Genomic DNA, 21,023 nt, shown 5'->3' on the forward strand with positions numbered 1-21,023 from the left:
TTAGCTGCGCTCCCGGGACGAACACGCCGTTGTCGCCTGCAGGGCCGGACTACAAAGCCCAGCATGCCTCGCCCCTCCCTGATCAATGAGGGCTTATTTAAATGATCTCTGAGGTCTTGGACCCAGGCCAATCAGCTGTCAGGGCTCATGATAAATCGCAATGCATTATTGATAATAATAATTACCGGGACATGCGCGTTCCGGCCGGAGGGGGGTAAATTTCCCCACGCCGGGACCTGGCGGCCGAGCGGGCGAGTCGCCGCGGCGCTGCGGGCGCCCCCATGCTCGCACCATGTCGAGGCGCAAGCAGGCGAAGCCGCAGCACATCCACGCCGAGGAGGAGCGCGGCACGCAGCCGCCGCCCCAGCCGGCCCCGGGGGTCGCGGCCGCAGCGGCGCCGGCGGCGGGGGAGCCGGGTGAGTGGGGCCGGGGCGGCTTTCCCGAAGCTTCGAGGGCGCGGGCAGCGGGGAGCAGCCGAGAGCCGCCGGGGCGCAGGTCCCGCGACGGGAGCCGCCCGCGCCCCGCGCGCCCCGGTGCCTTTTCCCTTTTCCCCGCGCCCCCCACTTGTGTGAGTTTCCCCCCGAGGTGGCCCTCTTGTTGTAAGATGGACCCCGGCTCCCTCCCGAGCGGTCCCGCTCCGGGCCCGCCGCCCCTCTTAATTGGTTCCACTCCCCTCGCCCCCCCCCCCACTTGTGACTTAGGCTCCCCTCCTCCCTCCTGGCGCCGCTTTTCAAAGAAAGACCCCGGGGGTCCCCCCGGGCTTCCCTCACCCCTCGGGCCTCTCTGAGAGCGGGGGGCGGCGCCCCGCGGGGGGCCCCGGGGAGGCGATCTGCGCCCGCGCCCCTCCCGGGCCCGCGGGGGGAGGGGGCGCGACCTCTGGCCCCCCGGGAGCGGGGTGCGGGCCACCCGCGCTGCGGAGGGGCCGGGGAAGGGCTCGGCGGGCCCCTGGAAAGAGAGTCTCTTTTCGGGTTTTCGCTTTTCCCCGCGGGCTGCGCCGCCCGCCGCCGCTCGCCCTCACCTTCGGGGCCTGACCTCAGCCATCTTGATTTCCGATTCCCAAAATAGCCGGCGCCGAGGTGCGGCCCGGGGCCCGGGCGGGGGCCACTGCCCCGCGGGGTGCGCCTAGCGCGGCTCCTCCGGGCGCCCGGCTCCCCCAGCGCCCCCGGGGCCACCGGGAGGGGAGAGGTCGGCGGGGCTGGGGCTGGGCGGCCGGCCACGCTGCCAGGGGTCCCCGGGTCGGGGCAGCTCGGACCCCGGCCCCGCCCGCCCGGCCGGCCCCCTGCTCCGGTCCCCTCGCCGGGAGGCTGGGGTGCGAGCTGATTCCCACTGTCCCTGCGCCCGGCCCGCCAAATTGTCGCCTGATAAGTTTCAGCGCCCGCATGGGGGCGGGTGGGCTGGAGCTCCGCGCGGCGGGCCCCCGCTCCCCGTGCCCCGCGCCGGTGGGGGTGCGGCCCCGCAGACACTCGGAGGTGGAACTCGGGTGGGAAGACGGGCGCTCCTCTAAGGCTCCTATCCTCTTTTTTTTTTTTCGGGGCGGGGATGAGGACTTTTCCCAACGATAGAGTGGGTTCCTATAAACCCCTACTACCTGCAAAATAACATTTTTTTCCAGGGCAAATGAGAGAGATCGGCTTCGCGGAGGGGGCGGGCTGTGCGTTTTGGGTGCCTGAGGGTCGTGCCGCGAGCACCCCGGGTCCCAGGAGGGTGGCCGCGCTGTGCCTGGGGGGTGGGGAAAGCCGCTGGCCCACCTGGAACAAAAGGGTTAACCCCGCGCCCGCCCGCCCGCCGCCTCCGGAGAGGAGGGCGCTCCTGCCCTGACCCTCGCGTCCTGCGCCGACCTCCCCTCCCCCTTCATTTTGGGTGAGCGCGCGCTGGTGGGGCTCCGGTGCGTTGGCACCCTTAGGGGAACTTGTTGCGGGGAGGGGCCGGCCGGAGTTTGCGGTGTTCACCGGGCTGTGCGGTCTCGGGCCCGGCCGTGCGCTCCCTCACTATTGGGGGGCGGGGGGTCGCTCTTGATCAGCGGGGTCGGAGCGGGCGGCGCGGGGTCGAGCGGCCGCCGAGCTGCGCGCGGGCGCCCCCTGGAGGCCCAGTCCCGAGCCGCGCGCTTCGCTGAGAGCGATCCCCTCGCAGGTACCAGCTCTCACCTGATGGGGCGGGGTGTGGCGGGGAATGGGGAGCGCTGGGCAGGGCCAAGGATGGGCGTCCCCGGGCACTCCAGGCAGTCGCCGGCGGGATCCCTGGCTGTGCCGGGTGTTTGCAAGTGTTTGGGATTCTTGGAGAGAATGCCTCGGTCCTAGGTTGTGCTTGCAGAGTCCCAGGTACCGCCGCGGGGCAGAAGGCAGTTTTCCCAAGCAGTCCATTTTAATGGCTGCACTTCGCATTTGGGCCGCCTGTTAGTATCTGAGTACATACAGATATAGCTATATTAGAAAGGCAAATATATAGGTAGGTGTAATTTAAAATTAACATGGGGCCGATCTTACTTTGAAGCGCCCATGTGAGACCCACTTGTAAAGAATACCGTTTTTTGAGGGAGGAAAATGAAGTTTGGCGATCAATTAGCAGATCAAAACATCTGCAGGTGGTCGGGGGGACTCCAGCTACACACAGGACAATTAGCATTTTCTCAAAAGTTTCCAGTGCCCTTTGTGTGAAACTGGATTACAACCTCCAACGATTAAGATTCCCAAGTTTCACGTAACTGCCTGGCCCGGGTTTCTAAACTGAAATGATCTACATTGGCCAGTGAGGACTTTGAAAATCGGGCATTTGGGAGCTCCCCTCTTTATTGAGGGATAGGGACGTGTGTGGGTTTGCAGCTTTCATGTTGGAAGCCGACTTTCTGTGTTTCTGAGCGGGGAGAGGCAACCCCTTTGGGTTCATTAAAGAGGTTGTTGCACAGGTAGCTGGCCATTCAAGCCTCTGCTGGCTTCCTCACCTGTGGGGAGTTGGACAGGCAGGACAGAGTTGGCCCTTCCTCTTTCAACCCCTTTGGGTTCATTAAAGAGGTTGTTGCACAGGTAGCTGGCCATTCAAGCCTCTCCTGGCTTCCTCACCTGTGGGGAGTTGGACAGGCAGGACAGAGTTGGCCCTTCCTCTTTTTAAGAGAAGGTGGCTTTGTTGTAAGGTTTTAGAGATGTGCGCTGCAGCCGGTTGTGTGCCTTTCAGCGATGCAACCTGTGAGGCCCACCTGGTTTCTCTGAGCTTCCGGGTTCTCGCCTACAGTGGTGTTGTGTCCTGTTGAGATCATTTCAACTGTTAGAGGGCTCGCTGCACTGGGAATGTGATCCGTAATTCTATTGTTCAGAGTCACCATGTCTTTGTTTTTATTTACTTATTTTGTCAAGATGGCGCTGAACTTCCAATTGAGATAATTCTGCATTTTTATCTGCAGCTTACTGTATGCCAGGCCCCAAGCTGGGGACCTTAAGCACATTATCTTTAGTTCTCATTTTTACTCATCGGAGAGTAAGTGGCAGCTCCCATTGGAAATGGCGTGCCCGTGGCTGCCATGGCTTGTTGGATTGTAGCCTCACTACAAGGGCTGTTTGTCCTGGTCTGAAGAGGAATTGGCTATGGGGTGGAATTTTCTGTCAGTTCCTTTGATGAGGGGGCCATGGTTAGTGTTTGGGTGGTTGAGTTTGATCATCTCTCCTCCCTTTTAATTTCTGAGATGTGCGTCTGGAAGCTTTTGGTTTGATGCTCTGGTCTTTATTGCCCTGGAAAAATGATGGGGGAAGAGAGTTCAAGAAGTTCCCCTTTTCATCATCTGTTGTACTTTTGATTATTTTTAAAAAGTACCCAAACATTTTTAAAAGCCTCTAGACCCAGACAAGAACTGCTCCTCAGCCACCGTCATGCTCTTTTATTTTTTGACAACCCCCCACCCCCCATAATTTTGTTCCTGTGTCAGGCTTTGTTCTAGGGGGCCCTGGAGAAGGAGGCAACAAAAGTTTCCTGCCTGCATGAATGTTACAAATTTGCTTCAAAGATGAGCTCCAGTTGAGGCAAAATGGATCACATCTCTGTAATGTCAAGCGCGTGGGTAGCAGTGCGCACACACCCTAGCAGCTCTGCAACCTCCTTTAATTCTTTTGCCCCCTTCCCACCCCTTCCTCTCCCCCCCTTTGAGCAGAGTTCCTGAATTTTGATCCTAGACTGTTTGGAACAATTGTTTTAGCTCTCCATTAAGTAGAAGCTTAATTATTGCTCTAATTTGCCATCTATGAATGAAGTTAAAGGCTTATTAAGTGTTTCTCAGATTGTGGAATTCAGATAAAAAGGCACTTTCAACTGGCTCAGTCCTTGAGGACTTCTCAATTTCCTTTTGTTTTTTGGTAATTATGCTGCGTGTGGGGGAGGGTAGTAGATATGGTGTACTTTAATCTACTCATTGTAGTTCTTTAATATAGGGATGGGGGGAGATAAGCTTGAGTCCCAATGCTTCTCAAGATAAACTTTTTTTTGAAGCATTTTCTCATCTCCAGCATTTGATTGGCCTCTGGTAGATGAGCTTTTCTTCCTATACAATGGAAAGAGTATTTTCTCTCCATTTGGCAGTGATTGAATCTAAGACCCCTGCTGGGTTTACTGCATTCTTCCAACTTATTGGATAACTAGATGCTGGGAGATAACATTCCTAAAATTCGGAGTGGGGGTGGGGTGGAAGGATGGAAGCTTTACTTGCTCTGTAATTCTCTGAACTTTGCTTTTTTTTTCCTTTTGGGAAGGGTTCACTTAAGCATGCCCAGCAATTGTTCATAACAGTCCTCTCACTCTTTGGCAAATACGGTTTCAGTATTTGCCAATGGTGGTCTGGATGTAGAAGTACTTTTTACTGCGCAAGCAAACAGAGTTCCTGCTGTTTTAAGATTCAAGTGGGATGTGGCTGGTATGGCTACAGAAGAGGCGAGTCTGTGTATACAGTGAAGGCAAGCTGGTATTCAGGTCGTAAATCACTCCTGGAACTGTTAGATCCTTCTAGAGCAGGGGAGCTTAACCTTTTTTGTGCCATAGAGCCCTGCAAAACCGAAACTATTTAAATACGTAAAAGGAAATGCATAGAAATACCGGGAAATAAATTGCATTGAGATGGTTATCAAAAGTAAAAACATTTGTGATAAAGTAACACGTGCTTCTTTATGAACACAGTAAGATGTAGCAGCTGGTCAGGTAATTTCTAGAATTTCCAGTAATGCAACAGCCTTAACACCCCATGACAATAATCTGTTTTCTGTTGAAACAAACTCACAGGTTCTGTGATACGACTGTGGTATGTGTTCCCTACATTCATAATGAACAGAAACACTGAATTTTAGTGTAGGTTACTGAAAATAAGTACCTTTCGTGCCCTCCCCACCCCCACTGTCCCCCAACTGTGGCGTGTTCCCTACTTTCATAATTAAAATAAACATTAAATTTTGGTTCAGATTACTGAAAATAAATACCTTGTACTACCCACCACCACCACCACACAAGCTGTGGTATGTTCTCTACATTCAGAATTAAAAGAAATGTTAAATTTTAGTTCAGGTTAGTGAAAAGAAAATTAATTTTTTTTCCTATCTAATTCCATGGACCCCAGTTTAAGAATGTCTTAGAAAACCTGCATTTTTAATGAGAATTTTTTTAAATATACTTTTAGTTCAGAGAGGAAGGGAGAGGGAGAGAGAGAGATAGAAACATCAGTGATGAGAATCATTGATCAGCTGCCTCCTGCATGCCCACCACTGGGATGGAGCCTGCAACCCAGGCATGTCCTCTGACCAGGAATCAACTGTGACTTCCTGGTTCGTAGGTTGACACTCCTTCTGAGGAGGATGACCACTGAGACACACCTTCCTAGCCTCAATGAGGGAATATCCCCTAGGGCAGTGATGGTGAACCTTTTGAGCTCCGCGAGTCAGCATTTTGAAAAACCCTAACTTAACTCTGGTGCCGTGTCACATATAGAAATTTTTTGATATTTGCAACCATAGTAAAAACAAAGATTTATATTTTTGATATTTATTTTATATATTTAAATGCCATTTAACAAAGAAAAATCAATCAAAAAAATGAGTTCACGTGTCACCTCGGACACGCGTGTCATAGGTTCGCCATCACTGCCCTATGGGGTAGAAGGTGTTTTTTTGGGGGGGTTGTCAAAAACATTGATGGGTATTACAGTGGTTTGTGGCCTTCCAAAGGATCACAGTGCGTGACCAGGTATACAGTGTATTTGTGGCATTAAAATGTCATGGCAAGGGGGTGATTAGGAAAAAGGATGCTTTAAAAGACTCTATAGAGAGGGGAAATAAAGAAAAAGTCGGAGAAGCTCTGCTCTAGAAGAAACAATGATAAATGAGGCCACAGAACTTCCCATATAGTATTTAAGAAGACAATCCCCGCTCTTCCATTTTCTGGTTATCCGTTTGTCCCATTGAGCTACTTAATTGTTTCTGAGTCTCACTTTCCACATCTTCCAAATGGGAGCAAAGACTTGTTTGGGTATCAGAGTATGGAGTGTATATTTTGTTGTTCAGACCCTTACAAAGTGGACTGGGCATTGTGGGGTGGGCTTTCCTGGAGATTTCCAGAAGTAGAGTGGTTGAGACAAAGGGTGTAAATATGCTAATTAAAAAGAAACCATAGTACAAAAGTATATACAGTTTATTAATCCTCACCCCAGGGTGTTCTTCCCATTTATTTTTAGAGAGAATAGAAGGAAGGGAGAGGAGGGAGTTAAGAGAGAGAAACATAAACATAGCTGTGAAAGAGACACATAGATCAGGGGACTGCGAATTGAACCTGAAACTCATTGGTTTGAGGCCCAGGGCTCCAACCACTGAACAACACCAGCACTGAGCATTTCAGATCTTGGAGAAGTGTGCCATAGATGCTGTCTGTGTTCAAGAAGTTGAAACTTGATTCTTGAAATAATGACTGTTGTGGAACAGTATTGGGACAAGAAGGAAGGCAGTACCTCCTTGTTGAGCACCACCTGGAAGTTCAGAGCTGCATTGCGTCCTAACCATATTATTTTATTTTATTATTTTTTATGATCCTCATCCGAGGATATTTTTCCATTGATTTTTTAGAGAAAGTGGAAAAGAGGGAAAGACAAATATCAGTGTGAGAGAAACACACGGATTGGTTGCCTCCTGCATAAGCCCCTATCTGGGCCTAGGCCTGGGAGGAGCCTGCAACCGAGTTACGTGCCCTTGACCGGAATCAAACCCGGGACTCTGGTCTGCAGGCTAATGCTTTGTCCACTGAGCCAAACCAGCTAGGGTGTGTCCTAACTTTAAAGTCAACTTCTGGGTGTCGCAGAAAGGTGGTAACCTATGCGCTAGCCACTCCCCCTCCCCCAGCCAACCTGACTCCTCCCCCTGGAGTTTCTGTGAGAGGAAAGATAGTTGTATTCTCAACAGAAGAAACATGATAGGAAGTGCAAGAACAAAGAAAGGACAAGTTCAAATGGAGGTGTGGGTGCTGCCTGCCTGGGTTTTAATAAGCGTAGTGTTTATGGGGCACCTGTTGGTCCGAATGCTGGAGGCTGGAGGCCCATCTTTTCATCCTAGAAGGTGAGAAGTAGTCAGTGAGCTAGTCAAGACTGTTGTCAGCAGCCCTAGTTGCCCACCTTTAGAAATAGGTGGGGGGAGGGGGGTAGAAAATATATTTTTTTTTAAAGAGCCCTTGTAGGTGGCTGGCTTGTTTGGAGCGCCTTCCCATACGTGAAAAAGGTTGTGGGTTGATTCCTGGTCAGGGCATGTACCTGGACTGCTGGTTCCATCCCCGGTCACAGTGGCTATGGGAGCCAGCTGATGGGTGTTTCTCTCTCTCTTCCTCTCTAAAATCAATAAACGTCCTTGGGTAAGGATTAAAAATAAATAGAAGAGGTGGGGAAATAATGTTCACTGAATATCTATGGTATCTGTACTTTTCACAGATCCTAGGATGGTTGGTGCTAAGCACAGCAGGTGCTCAAGCATTCGTTGAATGAATCACTTAACCCAGACATCTACCTTAGGAAGTTGTTGTAATTACACATGGCTTTTAAAATTTTATTTATTGATTTCAGAGAGAGAGATGTTGATTTGTCATTCCACTTATTTACATATCATTGGTTGCTTCATGTATGCGCTGTGGCTTGGGATAGAATCCACAAGCTTGGCTTATTGGAACAATACTCCAGCCAACTGAGTTACCTGGCCAGGACTGATTATACATGCTTAATAGCCCACCATATCAAACCTTTTATTGATGGGCCAGTGCTGGATTGGCTTTGCTGGCTTATATGGACAGAAGTCCCTGCCCCTGGTCCCTGATTGGTCAGAATAGAGCTGATTGGCAGGAGCTGCACAGCTCCAATTGGAGGGGGAAAGCTTCCATCTTACTGATTGAAATAGGATTTTAGGAACTGCTTTATAGGGACATGCACTTTAGCCCAGAGGCAGGCAGTCCAACTCCACCTTCTCTGTGAAGTGTAGTATGTGTGAGAGGTCCCTGTGCAGAAAAGGCTGCTAAGCTCTGTTTGTTTGTTTTAATTTGAACCCAATTAGCCACCAGGATCCCTTGTTAGTGACTTTTTTTCTCCTTAGGGTTCACATCCTATATAATAAATAGGTAATATGCAAATTGACCATCACATCCTTGCACAAAGATGGCCGGCAGGGGAGGGCAGTTGAGGGGGGACCAGGCCTGCAGGGGAGCAATTAGACATCGATTAGGCTGGCAGGGGGTAGTTAGGGGGTGATCAAGCAGGCAGGCGAGCAGTTGGTAGCCAGCAGTCCCGGATTGGAGAGGGTGCAGGCTGGGCTGAGGGACACCCACCCCCTACCCCCAGTGCACAAATTTTGTGCACCAGCCCTTCTAGTTTCTAACATAATTTTCATTGACCACATGAAATCCATTTGCCATCAGAAGGCCTGCTTTGAGTGGGGTGAAATCTGTGAAGGCAATTATAACTAGAGGCCTGGTGTATGAAATTTGTGCACGGGTACGGTCCCTAGGCCTGGCCGGCGATCAGGGCCAATCGGGGCCTTCCTTCGTTTCACACTGCCCCCTGATGGTCAGCACATGTCATAGCAAGTGATCGAACTCCCAAGGGGACACTGCATGTTAGCCTTTTACATATATAGATAAATTGTATGAGTTTCCTAGGGCTATTGGAATCAATTGCCACAAAGTGGGAGACTTAAAACAACTGAAATTTATTCCCTCATGGTTTTGGAGGCTACATGTACAAAGTCGGGGTGTTGGCAGGTTCGATGCCTTTTGGAAGCTCTGAGGGAGAATCTGCCCCTTGCCTTTGTCCTGCTTTCTATTGGCTCCTACTTCCCTACCTTCTACAAGCCAGCAGCCTTGGTTTATAGCACGTAACTCCCTCACCCAGCCTTTTTCCCTGTCTCTAATCTCCCTTTCCTTTATAAGCGTTGGGCAGGGGACTCATGCTAATTACATTTGCAAAGTTCCTCTTCCTAATAAGTAAGGTCACACACACATGTGCTGGAGTTAGCGCTTAGACATATTTGCACCCTTGCCAGGTAGCTCAGTTGGTTAGTGTTGTCCCGATATGCTAAGGTTGCGTGTTTGATCCCTGGTCAGGGCTCATACAAGATGCAACTAAAGAATGCGTAGATAAGTGGAATCCCAAATCAATGTTTCCTCTTAAAACAATCAATTAAAAATAATAGACATGTTTGGAAGGACATTCATTGACCCACTACGTAAGTGGTTGGTTTTTCAGACTCTTTATACATTTGATTTCCTTACACAGACTGATGCATTGTGGGTGGTCATGGTTCTTCCCAAGAAATGGTCTCTCTTCCTTCCTTGAACAGAGTTCTTAGCTTTTCCTCTCTTCACAGGTGCGTCAGTGAACTACCCGGGGACTGGTGATGACATGAATGGGGACCGGGCGACAGGAAAGAGGCCTCGTCAGGAGGAGACTCACATCTGTGAGAAATGCTGCGGAGAGTTCTTCAGCGTCTCTGAGTTCTTAGAACATAAGAAAAATTGCACTAAACACCCACCTGTCCTCATCATGAACGACAGCGAGGGGCCGATGCCTTCCGAAGACTTCTCCGGGGCCGGGCTGAGCCACCCGCCACGCAGTCCAAGCATTAAGGACAGTCACAGGGAGAGTGGCAGCAGCTCAGGGGACATGAAGGAGAAGCCAGGGGCGGAGTCTGTCCTGTACTTAAAGACAGAGCCCGCCCTGCCACCCACAGCCCAGGACTTAAGCTATTTACCCAAAGGCAAAGTGGCCAACACTAACGTCACTCTTCAAGCACTACGGGGCACCAAGGTGGCAGTGAATCAGCGGAGCGCGGACGCGCTGCCCGCCCCCCTGCCCGGTGCCAACAGCATCCCGTGGGTCCTGGAGCAGATCCTGTGTCTGCAGCAGCAGCAGCTACAGCAGATCCAGCTCACCGAGCAGATCCGAGTCCAGGTGAACATGTGGGCCGCCCATGCCCTCCACTCCGGCGCAGCGGGAGCGGACACCCTGAAGACCTTGGGCAGCCACGTGTCCCAGCAGGTCTCTGCGGCCGTGGCTTTGCTCAGCCAGAAAGCTGGAAGCCAAGGTCTGTCCCTGGACACCTTGAAACAAGCCAAGCTACCTCACACAAGCATCCCTTCCACCACCAGCTCGGTGTCCCCGGGGCTGCTGTCCTTCGCCCTGAGGCCGGATGGGACGAGGGTGCTCCCAAACCGCATCCCCGGTGCTTTGCTACCCCCGACCCCAAGCTCTGTGCTCTTCCAGAGCCCTTTCTCCACGGTGGCGTTAGACCCGTCTAAGAAAGGGAAAGGGAAGCCACCCAACGTGTCCCCGGTGGATGTCAAACCCAAAGACGAGGCCACCCTCTACAGGCACAAGTGTAAGTACTGTAGCAAGGTTTTTGGGACTGATAGCTCCTTGCAGATCCACCTCCGCTCCCATACTGGAGAGAGACCCTTCGTGTGCTCTGTCTGTGGCCACCGATTCACCACCAAGGGCAACCTCAAGGTACACTTTCATCGACACCCCCAGGTGAAGGCGAACCCCCAGCTGTTTACCGAGTTCCACGACAAAATGGCAGCAGGCAATGGCGTTCCCTATGCACTCTCTGTACCTGTCCCCATAGATGAATCGAGTCTCTCGCTAGACAGCAAACCTGTCCTGGTCGCAGGGACCCCCAGTGTAGGTCTACCTCAGAACCTCTCTTCGGGGACTAACCCCAAGGACCTAATGGGTGGCCCACTGGTCCCCGACCTGCAGCCCGGGCCGTCTCCAGAAAGTGAGGATGGATCCCTACTCTCTGGGGTGGGGCCAAACCATAATTCCCCAAGGGTTGGTGGCTTCCAAGGGAGAGGGACACCCGAGCCAGGGTCAGAGACCATGAAGTTGCAGCAGCTGGTTGAGAACATTGACAAGGCCACCACTGACCCCAACGAATGTCTCATTTGCCACCGGGTCTTAAGCTGCCAAAGCTCCCTCAAAATGCATTACCGCACCCACACCGGGGAGAGGCCCTTCCGCTGTAAGATCTGTGACCGAGCTTTCTCCACCAAAGGCAACCTGAAGACACACTTCGGGGTTCACCGAACCAACACCTCCGTAAAGACGCAGCACTCGTGCCCCATCTGCCAGAAGAAGTTTACCAACGCAGTCATGTTGCAGCAGCATATTCGGATGCACATGGGCGGTCAGATCCCCAACACGCCCCTGCCGGAGCGTCCCTGTGACTTGGTGGGTCCGGAGCTGCTGGTGGTGGGTGAGAACAGCAGCACAGCTGCTGTCTGTCCCGACGACATTGTCGAAAGCATCGATGTTGATGAAGTCGGCTCCCAGGATGCTCCCAGCAGCTCCTCGAAGGTCCCCCTGCCTCTTTCCGGCATCCACTCGGCGTCGCCCACAACAGGGTTCACCTTGATGGCCCCCCTGGAGGCCTCGGGGAAGCTGGGTCCTGCTCCTCTGGTCCTGCAGCGTCAGAGCAGCCGAGAGAACGGTTCGGTGGAGAGCGATGGCTTGACCAACGACTCCTCGTCCTCAGTGATGGGAGACCAGGAGTATCAGAGCCGAAGCCCAGACATCCTGGAGGCGACCTCCTTTCAGGCCCTCTCCCCGGCCAATAGCCAAGCAGAAAGCATCAAGTCCAAGTCTCCTGATGCCGGTGGCAGAGCAGACAGCGCGGACAGCAGCCGCACCGAGATGGAAGGTGATAGAGCTTTGGATTTAACTTATGTCCGGTTCAGGCACAAGGTCATCCAAAAGGAACCTGGGTTGAACTTGGCACACGGAGAGTGTGATAAATGTGAAGCGTCCTCTGTAGGGCAGGTAGCCGATCTGCACTTCTGGGTGGAGGGAAAGAGTAACTTCCTTTATCCCAGTAAGGACATCTTTGATTTAATGCCCGTTGGCTGTGGACAGTGGGCTTTTTTTGCTTTTATTTTGGTGTTTGGGCCCTGTGGGGACGTAGGGTAATCTTAAAGAGCAGAAGCATTTTGAGGAGGCGGGCACTGTTATTTGGCCACTGAGACAAACCATAGGTCCCACTCCCTAGTGTGAGGTTCACAAATGAATAACAGGGTAAAAAAAGAATCTAACCCTTTTGAAATGCACATATAAATGGTGGGGTGCCTATTGATGTCATTAATGGCAAAATGGGGGAACAACTACATCAGAGAGAAGGATGGGCACCTGGTCATACTTCAAGGTAACTCTTTATATAGGGATTTGGACTTGAATGCATGTTATGTGTTACATACCTTTACAGCAAAATGGTAAAATTTCCTAAGTGTGTGAGTCACGATCTTTCTCCGCACAGGTAGAGTCAAAGGAGAGCTGCTTCCGGGGTGTGAACTTCCTGAAGCCCTTTCCAGGAAGCCGAGTGGGGGCAGGAGTTTTCAAAGCTCTTTTTTGGTTTGAAGTGTGAATGAGTTTGGGGTGATAAAGTTTTGGGATTTTTTTTCTCTGCGCACTAGGTCGGAACAGTCTCCCATCCGCATTTGTTCGAGCCCAGCCAACCTACGTCAAAGTGGAAGTTCCTGGTGCGTTTGGACCCGCGACCATGTCCCCAGGCCTGGCACCTTTGCTGGCGGCCCAGCCACGCCGCCAGGGCAAGCAGCACGCCTGCACGCGGTGCGGGAAGAACTTCTCGTCGGCCAGCGCCCTCCAGATTCACGAGCGGACTCACACGGGGGAGAAGCCCTTCGTGTGTAACATCTGTGGGCGAGCTTTCACCACCAAAGGCAACTTGAAGGTGAGTTCCCTGGGGTTTCGGCGGGGATAGGACCCAGGTGGGGAGGCGCATCTCTTGGTGTTCTCCATCCATAGTACACCTTCTACTAGGAGCAAATGGGATATTACACTTCAAAACTGGCTCTTCAAAGAAATATTCTTTAAAAAGAAGTAAGTTTTCTTGTCCTAGCCAGTTTGACTTAGTGGATAGAGTGTTGGCCTGTGGACTGAAGGGTTCACTTCTGGTCAAGGGCACGTACCTCGGTTACAGGCTCGACCTCCTCCCTGGCTCTGGATCCCTGGCCTGACCAGGGCACATGTGGGAGGCAACCAGTTGGTGTGTCTCTCAGATCAGTGTTTCTCAGTCTCGCTCCCTCCCTTCCACTCTCTGAAAATCAATGGAAAAAATGCCCTCGGCTGAGGATTAACAAAAAAATAAAAAACAAAATAAAAATAATTGTATTTTCTCTATCCTGGCATCTCTGATACTGGATGCTTCTTGCTGTCAGTGTCTGTGATCAGTGATTCTTTTCTAATCTCAGTGGCAGCTAAAATCACGACACATTTTACAAGGGGTGTCGTCAAGGAGAGGACACGAAGTCTGCACTCCGCTCCCGTCTCTTGGTGTTCAGTTTAGCGTAGGCCGTTGTCCTCCCAGGCTGGGCAGACCATGCTGCCTTTCAGCAATCCTTCAGTAGCTGTGTGAAATCATAAATGGCATCTGTCATGTGTGGTAACGTAGAACTGATCAATCGTGTGATGGCCACCCTGCACTGTACGTTGCTTTTGTCTTCTGAGGCTGCTGGCTTGAAAAGAATGCCATCTGTTAAACATACAATAAAGGACCACTGCAGTGTGCCTCCAGGTCATCAGCGGTGCATTTCAAAGTAGAACAGCTGGTTCTATGGCCTATCGGTACATGGCAGGTTGGTTCCACCTAAGATTTCACACAGGAGATGGAGAGAAGACCCTCCCACGTAAGGACTGGAAGTGGCCCGCATGAGGACACAGGATGGAAATTGGGGACCTGAGTTTTCCTCTTGGCCTGGCCTCTGGTTTTACACAAGGCATGTTTCTCTGGTTCTCTTTCTCTCCCTCTCCAGAGTAGAACACTCGTTTAATTCTTTGTAGTTAGAATAAAGATCGGAACTTCATCTTAAAGATGACCTGGGAGACAACCGTATATGTCATTTTGAAAATTGAAAATACTTATTACAAAACAACCTATTCTTTTCAGTCCAATTGGCAAAACTGCGGGAGGAAGAACATGAAGTAAGTTAAGCTCTAGTACAACTCCCAGAAATACAAAGGTTACATTTGATCACAGGCCCTGCCATCAGCCAGGGGAGGTCTGGAGCTGCTCTCGCTGCACTGGGGGCTTGAGGCAGGGGCTCCTTGTTCCTGGGTTTCCCAGGCCTGGGGGTCCTGGTAATGATGGCCTCAGGCTTGTCCTGGAGATGAAATGAGTTATATAGTAAAGTGTTTCAAATTATGCCTGCAACATCTTAACAGCTTCTTAGAGCGATAAAGAGCAAGTCACTTCCGAGCTCTGTGAGGTAACTCCCGACTACTGAGGATATCAGGGAAGATGAAATGAGAAAGCCTGGTACTGCTTCAGTGTTTTAAAGAAGCTGAAAGGGGGTTGAGAATTCAAGCAGAACCAGGAAAGTAATTGCAGAAAGGAGTTGAAGAAGCAGTAGGTAGTACAAGCAGCTAAATTTTTTTCCCCCTCAAGAGAACAGATACCTGGTTTTTTATATATGAAATCTAATTTTTAAATATAAATTATATTAATACTGTTTGGCTACAACCAAACCCACACACAGGCTGAGTGGCTTGCCAGCATGCATTCACATCTCGGTTTCGGTGGAAACCTTTCTGTCCCTCTCCCTCCAGGTTCACTATATGACGCATGGCGCCAGCAACAGCTCCGCGCGCCGCGGGAGGAAGCTGGCCATCGAGAACACCATGGCTCTCCTAGGAACAGACACAAAGAGGGTCCCAGAGGTGTTTCCCAAGGAAATCATGGCCCCTTCCGTGAACGTGGACCCTGTCGTGTGGAACCAGTACACCACCATGCTCAACGGTGGTCTGGCCATGAAGACCAACGAGATCTCGGTGATCCAGAGCGGAGGCATCCCGACTCTCCCGGTGTCCCTGGGTGCCAGCTCCGTTGTCAGCAACGCCACCGTCTCCAAGATCGATGGCTCCCCGTCGGTTAGCAGCGACGTGGAAAAGCCGGGTGCTGCCGACAGCGTCCCCAAACACCAGTTCCCTCACTTCCTGGAGGAAAACAAGATTGCGGTCAGCTAAGCGACGGGAGCGCCCGTGTGAAGGAGAAATGCAGAGTGACCGCTTGAACTGGATCTTTTGTTTTTGTCGTTGTTGTTGTTGTTTAAAAGCCCATCTCCTCCTGTTTGTTTTTTTACTGATGTGCAAATGTTTACAGTTGTGACCACAACCTCAGGCACGTCCAACAATCACGATGTTGCTATGCTGCTTTGCTAAAAAAACCAAACCAAACTACACACACATACTAAAATAAATACAGACTAGTATTTTTTTTTTTTTTTAAATTTTGGAAGAAGCGGGTCTTGCAAAGTGGCTTTGTTACTTGAGACAAACTGTATATATGAAGACTTTGTACAAGCTAGAGGAACTATTTCCAAAGATCGTCCCCTGTTTCAAGTTGGAACTTACTAAACCACGATGGGAAAGAACCGCTTAGCCTCACTGGGGAGGGGGGCTGCGTACTTCCAGGACTGTGTGCGGGTAAATGGACCAGGTCTGTTGTCCTCGTGGCCTGCTGTATGTCCCTCAACCCTGCACCCATCTTTTGTTTTGTTTCCTTTTTGAATGTACTTTCCTTTTTATTTTTAACCAAGGTGTGGGTGGCATTACAAAATTCCTTCCACCTTGGGCCCGTGAGTAGGATGCCCTCCAATGGACGTATTAGTCCCTCGGGAGTCGGTGTGTGTGTTGCTGCTGTTGAAATAGAGTTCAGTGGGAGCCCTAAGCGTGCCAATGTCTTCCCTGCTTCCCGATGCCGCCTTCCTGAGCACCAGGACAGGTGGGCACCTGAGCAGGGGACCTCAGGTGACTTGATTTAGTTCACCAGTGCCTACTCTAGCGAAGAAATGAGTCTTTCATTCTTGAAGAAACTCATGGAGGGCATGTTTCTGAGAAGAGGTTCACATACTACTTTTTATAAAAATTTTGATGTGACTTATGCCAAGTAATTGTGAAGATTCTTTTCCCCCGTGAGTACTGCATGAAGGTTACGAAGTTGGAACAGGCGAGTCCTGGGTATGAAAGCTTTAATTTATCTACCTCATTTATTTTTTATTTTTGTAGCTTTAGTCTCTCTTTTCCTATGTTATGACCGCTGAAAGTGTTCCCAGTCCCTGTCTTAAACCTAAGAGTTGATGTATTGGTGGGAGCGGCTGGACCTTCAAGATGTTTTGTGATTTTTTTTTTAATCCCTTTCTTGCATATATAATAAGCAAATGCTGAAACTTTGCTCTGATGGTTTAACGAGGAAGAAGAAGGAAAGACCCTGGTTTCTGAGTCTTTCCCCTCAATGTGGAAATGTACATCAAAACGTGTATCAAAAGTTGGTCTCTGAGTTATTGCACCTGACTTCAGGATAAAAAAAAATTATTATTTTTTTGCCAAGTTGTGCCTTTCCTTCTGAAATTGTAATGAACACAAGACTAGAACCTGTTTACACTGTGAAGTGGATATTGTTACGGAGGACATGCCAGAGGCTTTCTCACTGTTATGCCTTGTGAATGTACGATCTACGGAGAAAACCTTGTAGTTTTACCTGCTGATGCTGACTGATGGAAAATAAATTTTGGTATTTTTCCCCTCACCAGATGTGTCTAAGTTTTTCTGGTCCTTTCTGCTCTAACCTGAGAGTCCATCCTTGACAAACATTTCCAGGTGACTCTGACCTCAAGGTCCTACAGTGAAGATGTTTATCCAGTTAATCTTTGCTTGACCCACTTCTCAAGCACGTAACCAACTACTTGCTGGTTCATATCTTTTCTTTTTTAAAAAAACATTTTTTTTATTGATTTCAGGGGGGGAAAGAGAGAGAGAGAGAGAGAGAAACATCAATGATGACCGAGAATTATTGACTGGCTGCCTCCTGCACGCCCCACACGAGATCAAGCCCGCAACCCAGGCTTGTGCTTTGACCGGGAATCGAACTCTGACCTCCTGTTCATAGGTGGACACTCAATCACTGAGCAACACTGGCCAGGCTGTATCATTTTTTAAGGCATAAAAGTTTTATTAAGAGTTAACTTCACTAGAGAACTCTTGCTTGTGTTTGCTTATGACTATAGAGGACTTATGCACTAGACTACCACACATCTCAGTCCATCCTGACCAAGTCACTGGGCAGAGAGACAGTATTTTTAACCATCTCATAATTATGGGTTGCTTAGGAGGGAATGGGCTGAGCGTCAAATAGGCAGCCCTTGATTCCAAGGGTAGTGGGAAAAGTGCTCATTGGAGAGATACACAGGGCAAGGCCAGGTTAGTGACCTGGGAACGGTACCCTCTCGTTGCCCATCTTTTGCTGTTTGTCTTTGCAAACCCAATGGCAAGAAGCAGATGAGACCCCAGTACCTTTGTGGCTGTGGACCCCACATTGTCCTGAGGTATATTCCCTTGACATCCAGCAAAGGGCTGGGAGTTGTGTTCTGATGACCTTTGACCTGCATGTCAACTTCCTTTGCAAGTGGATGTTTTCCACCCTCCCCTGACCCTCAAGGTCTGTCCTTTGGCCTCAGCGCTAAATTTAGGAAGAAGCAGCCACACTGTGACTCAGAGCCAGATTAAGCTGGTCCTTAAGATAGCTGAAATGGAAAGTGCCTAATTTCAGCTAATAGCATGCCTTGGTCCCAAGTGTACAATTTTCACACTTTCTCCCTCTTGATAGTAACCCACAGGTGAGTTACGTCTTTCTGGACTCAAATGTATGGTAATTATTTTACTTAAGAAAAAAAGTATATATCTTTTCCCCCCTCTCCAGCATATTTTACACATCTTTCCCAGGCAAAGCCCGTTTCTGGCTAATTGTTTTTAAATATCTACAATAATATAGAAATGTTTAATTAGCTATTTTAGAGGGTACGTCTATTTCCCTCTAACTATTTTGTTAAAGCATTTTGATCATTGCCCTGGCTGGGTAGCTCAGTTGGTTAGAGCATCATCCCCATATTCCCAGGTTGCAGGTTCAGCCCTCAGGGAACAAGAAGAAGCAACCAATGAATGCATGAAAAAGTGAAACAGCAAGTGGATGTGTCTCTCTCTCCCGCCCCCCGCCCCTTCCTCTCTAAATTTAACAAAAATTTTTTAAAAAATAATTTGGTGGTCTTTGTGGCATAGTTTTGTTTTTTTGCATTTGAATTAACTCGGTAAATTTGTACTTGGGATTACTAGCACAAAAATTGTGATGTTTCCATAAGTGTGTGGTGTGTGTGTCTATTTTCTCAGCCCTAATCTTTGAAGCCCATTTATATATATTTATCTCCTATATAATAAAAGCCTAATATGCAAATTGTCCCCTCTGGTGGTCATTTGACCGCTCACTATGATGTGCACTGACCACCAGGGGGTGGCACAGAACATGGTGGGCATTGGCAATGGGGCACTGGCAGTGGGCAGCAGTGGAGGTGCCGCTGGCCCCAATGGGCCCTGCCGAGAGCAGGACAGTGGCAGAATGGTGGAGCAGGTGAGGGGGTGGCACCAGGCCAACACGGGATGCCAGGCGAGGCTGGGGGTGCAAGCCCGATCTCTGCAGGCCACCCTGAGGGACCCCATCTGTGCACAGATTTGTGAACCGGGCCTATAGTATGTGTATATATATTACACATATATATGTACAAAAGCTTTCAGCTTTTTTCCCCCCTTTTTATTGACTTAATTGGGGTGACACTAGTAAACAAAACAGGTTTCAGGTGCACAATTCTACATATCATGTGTACATTGTATTGTGTGTTCACCACCCCAAGTCAAGTTCCTGTCCATCACCATTTATGCCCATATACCCTCCTTCCCTTTCTCCACCTCCAGGCAGTCATCACACTGTTGTTTCTGTCCATGAGTATTTTTCTCTATTTTTTGCTCATTTCCCTCCACACCCCGCCATCCGGATCTCCCCTCCCCCCACAACTGTCTGCCTGCTCTCTATTTTGATTGTTAGTTCATTTTGTTCATTAGATTTCACATATGAGTGAAATGATATGGTACCTGTCTTTCTCTGATTGGCTCATTTCACTTAGCATAAGGCTGTCCTGGTCCACCCATGCTATTGCAAAGGGTAAGATTTCCTTCTTTATTTATGGCTGAGTATTACTCCATTGTATAAATGTACCACAGCTTTTTTTATCCTACTGATGGACTCCTGGGTTGTTTCCACATCTTGGCTATTGTAAATAACGCTGCAGTGAACATAGGGGTGCATATATTCTTTCGAATCGGTGTTTCGGGTTTGGAAGAGTAGGCTGTGATGTGAGCACAGTGAGTCCTCTGAGTTTATGCAGCACAGGAGGTAAGCAATACAGCCGCTATAGAACTTGCTCTTCAGACTTGAGACCTGCCTGTCTTCTCGTGCCTTCCTCTGTGGGTTCCACATGTTCAGAACTCTGTTTTGATGATTTAAGGGGTTCTCAACATCTTGGCTTGTATAAATGGCCAGTTATATCTCAATAAAACTTGGGCGGTGGAGGGAGGGGGGGGAGTGGGAGGGAGGCAAACTTCTTTTTCCCTGGCCTGCTGGCTTTAGTTGGTACCCCCAGAACATGTTTAAACAGTGTTCTGGGAAAGGAATTGTTTGCATGATATGGATGCATTTGGAGAGGGGGCCCTCAGGTGAAGTACTTTTTGGCAGCAGAACTTGCCTAAGAGCCATTAAGAATGGGGAAGGCCCGCCTAGCTGGTTTGGCTCAGTGGATAGAGTGTCGGTCTGCGGACTGAAGGGTCCTGGGTTCAATTCTGGTCAAGGGCACATGCCCGGGCTGTGGGTTTGATCCCCAGTAGGGGGCATGCAATGATTCTCTCTCATCATTGATGTTTCTATCTCTCCCTCTCCCTCTCTGAAATCAATAAAAATATATTAAAAAAAAAAAAAAAAGAATGGGGAAGGTGGCCCTAGCCGGGTGGCTCAGTTGGTTGAAGCACCCTCCCAGACACTAAAAGGTATCGGGTTCCACTCCTGGTCAGGGCACATACCTAGGTTGTGGGTTTGATCCCAGGTCTGACACATACAGAAGGCAACCAACCGGTCAATGTTTTGCACATTGATGTTTCTGTCTCTTTTCCTCTCAATAAGAAAAAGAAATCAATAAAAGTGTGTCCCGCCCTGGCCAGTTTGGCCCAGTGGATAGAGTGTCGGCCTGCAGATGGAAGGGTCCCAGGTTTGATTCTGGTCAAGGGCACATGCCTTGGTTTCGGACTCAATCCCCAGTGTGGTGCATGCAGGAGGCAGCCGATCAATGATTCTCTCTCATCATTGGTGTTTCTATCTCTCTCTCCCTCTCCATTCCTCTCTGAAATCAATAAAAATATATAGATTTTTAAAAAGTGTGTCCTGGGGTAAGGATTTTTTTTAAAAAAGCAAGAACGGGGAAGGTGAGGTTCCGTTAAATCTGACTGCACCAGGATGACCCAGGTGGCAGTGTAGCTAAAACCACAAGGAAGGTGTTGAAATATCTGCACGTTCATAGGAAGCTCTTCAATGGCAACTCCCATAACAAGACGACCTTCGGCAGAGGGCTTGAGCCCAGACAGGGAAGGTGACACAGTC

General features: G+C 49.7%; 1 protein-coding gene across 3 annotated transcripts; it reads left to right on the forward strand.

The window, feature by feature from the left end:
• Positions 1-292: 292 nt before the first annotated feature.
• SALL4 (spalt like transcription factor 4) lies at positions 293-15,517 on the forward strand (the record flags this gene model as incomplete). 3 transcript variants are annotated; one of them, XM_081097915.1, is made up of 4 exons in its annotated part: positions 293-416; positions 9,852-12,182; positions 12,949-13,226; positions 15,101-15,517. In XM_081097915.1, the coding sequence occupies 4 exons, from the start codon at positions 293-295 to the stop codon at positions 15,515-15,517; spliced, it is 3,150 nt and encodes a 1,049-aa protein (XP_080954041.1). The 3 variants fall into 3 exon arrangements, with proteins under 3 accessions (XP_080954041.1, XP_080954042.1, XP_080954043.1); XM_081097916.1 differs by having other exon boundaries at positions 9,852-10,862; XM_081097917.1 differs by lacking the exon at positions 9,852-12,182.
• Positions 15,518-21,023: the final 5,506 nt, after the last annotated feature.

This window comes from Myotis nattereri, assembly GCF_964212035.1.
Source record: "Myotis nattereri genome assembly, chromosome: 8".
Taxonomy (NCBI): Eukaryota; Metazoa; Chordata; class Mammalia; order Chiroptera; family Vespertilionidae; genus Myotis; species Myotis nattereri.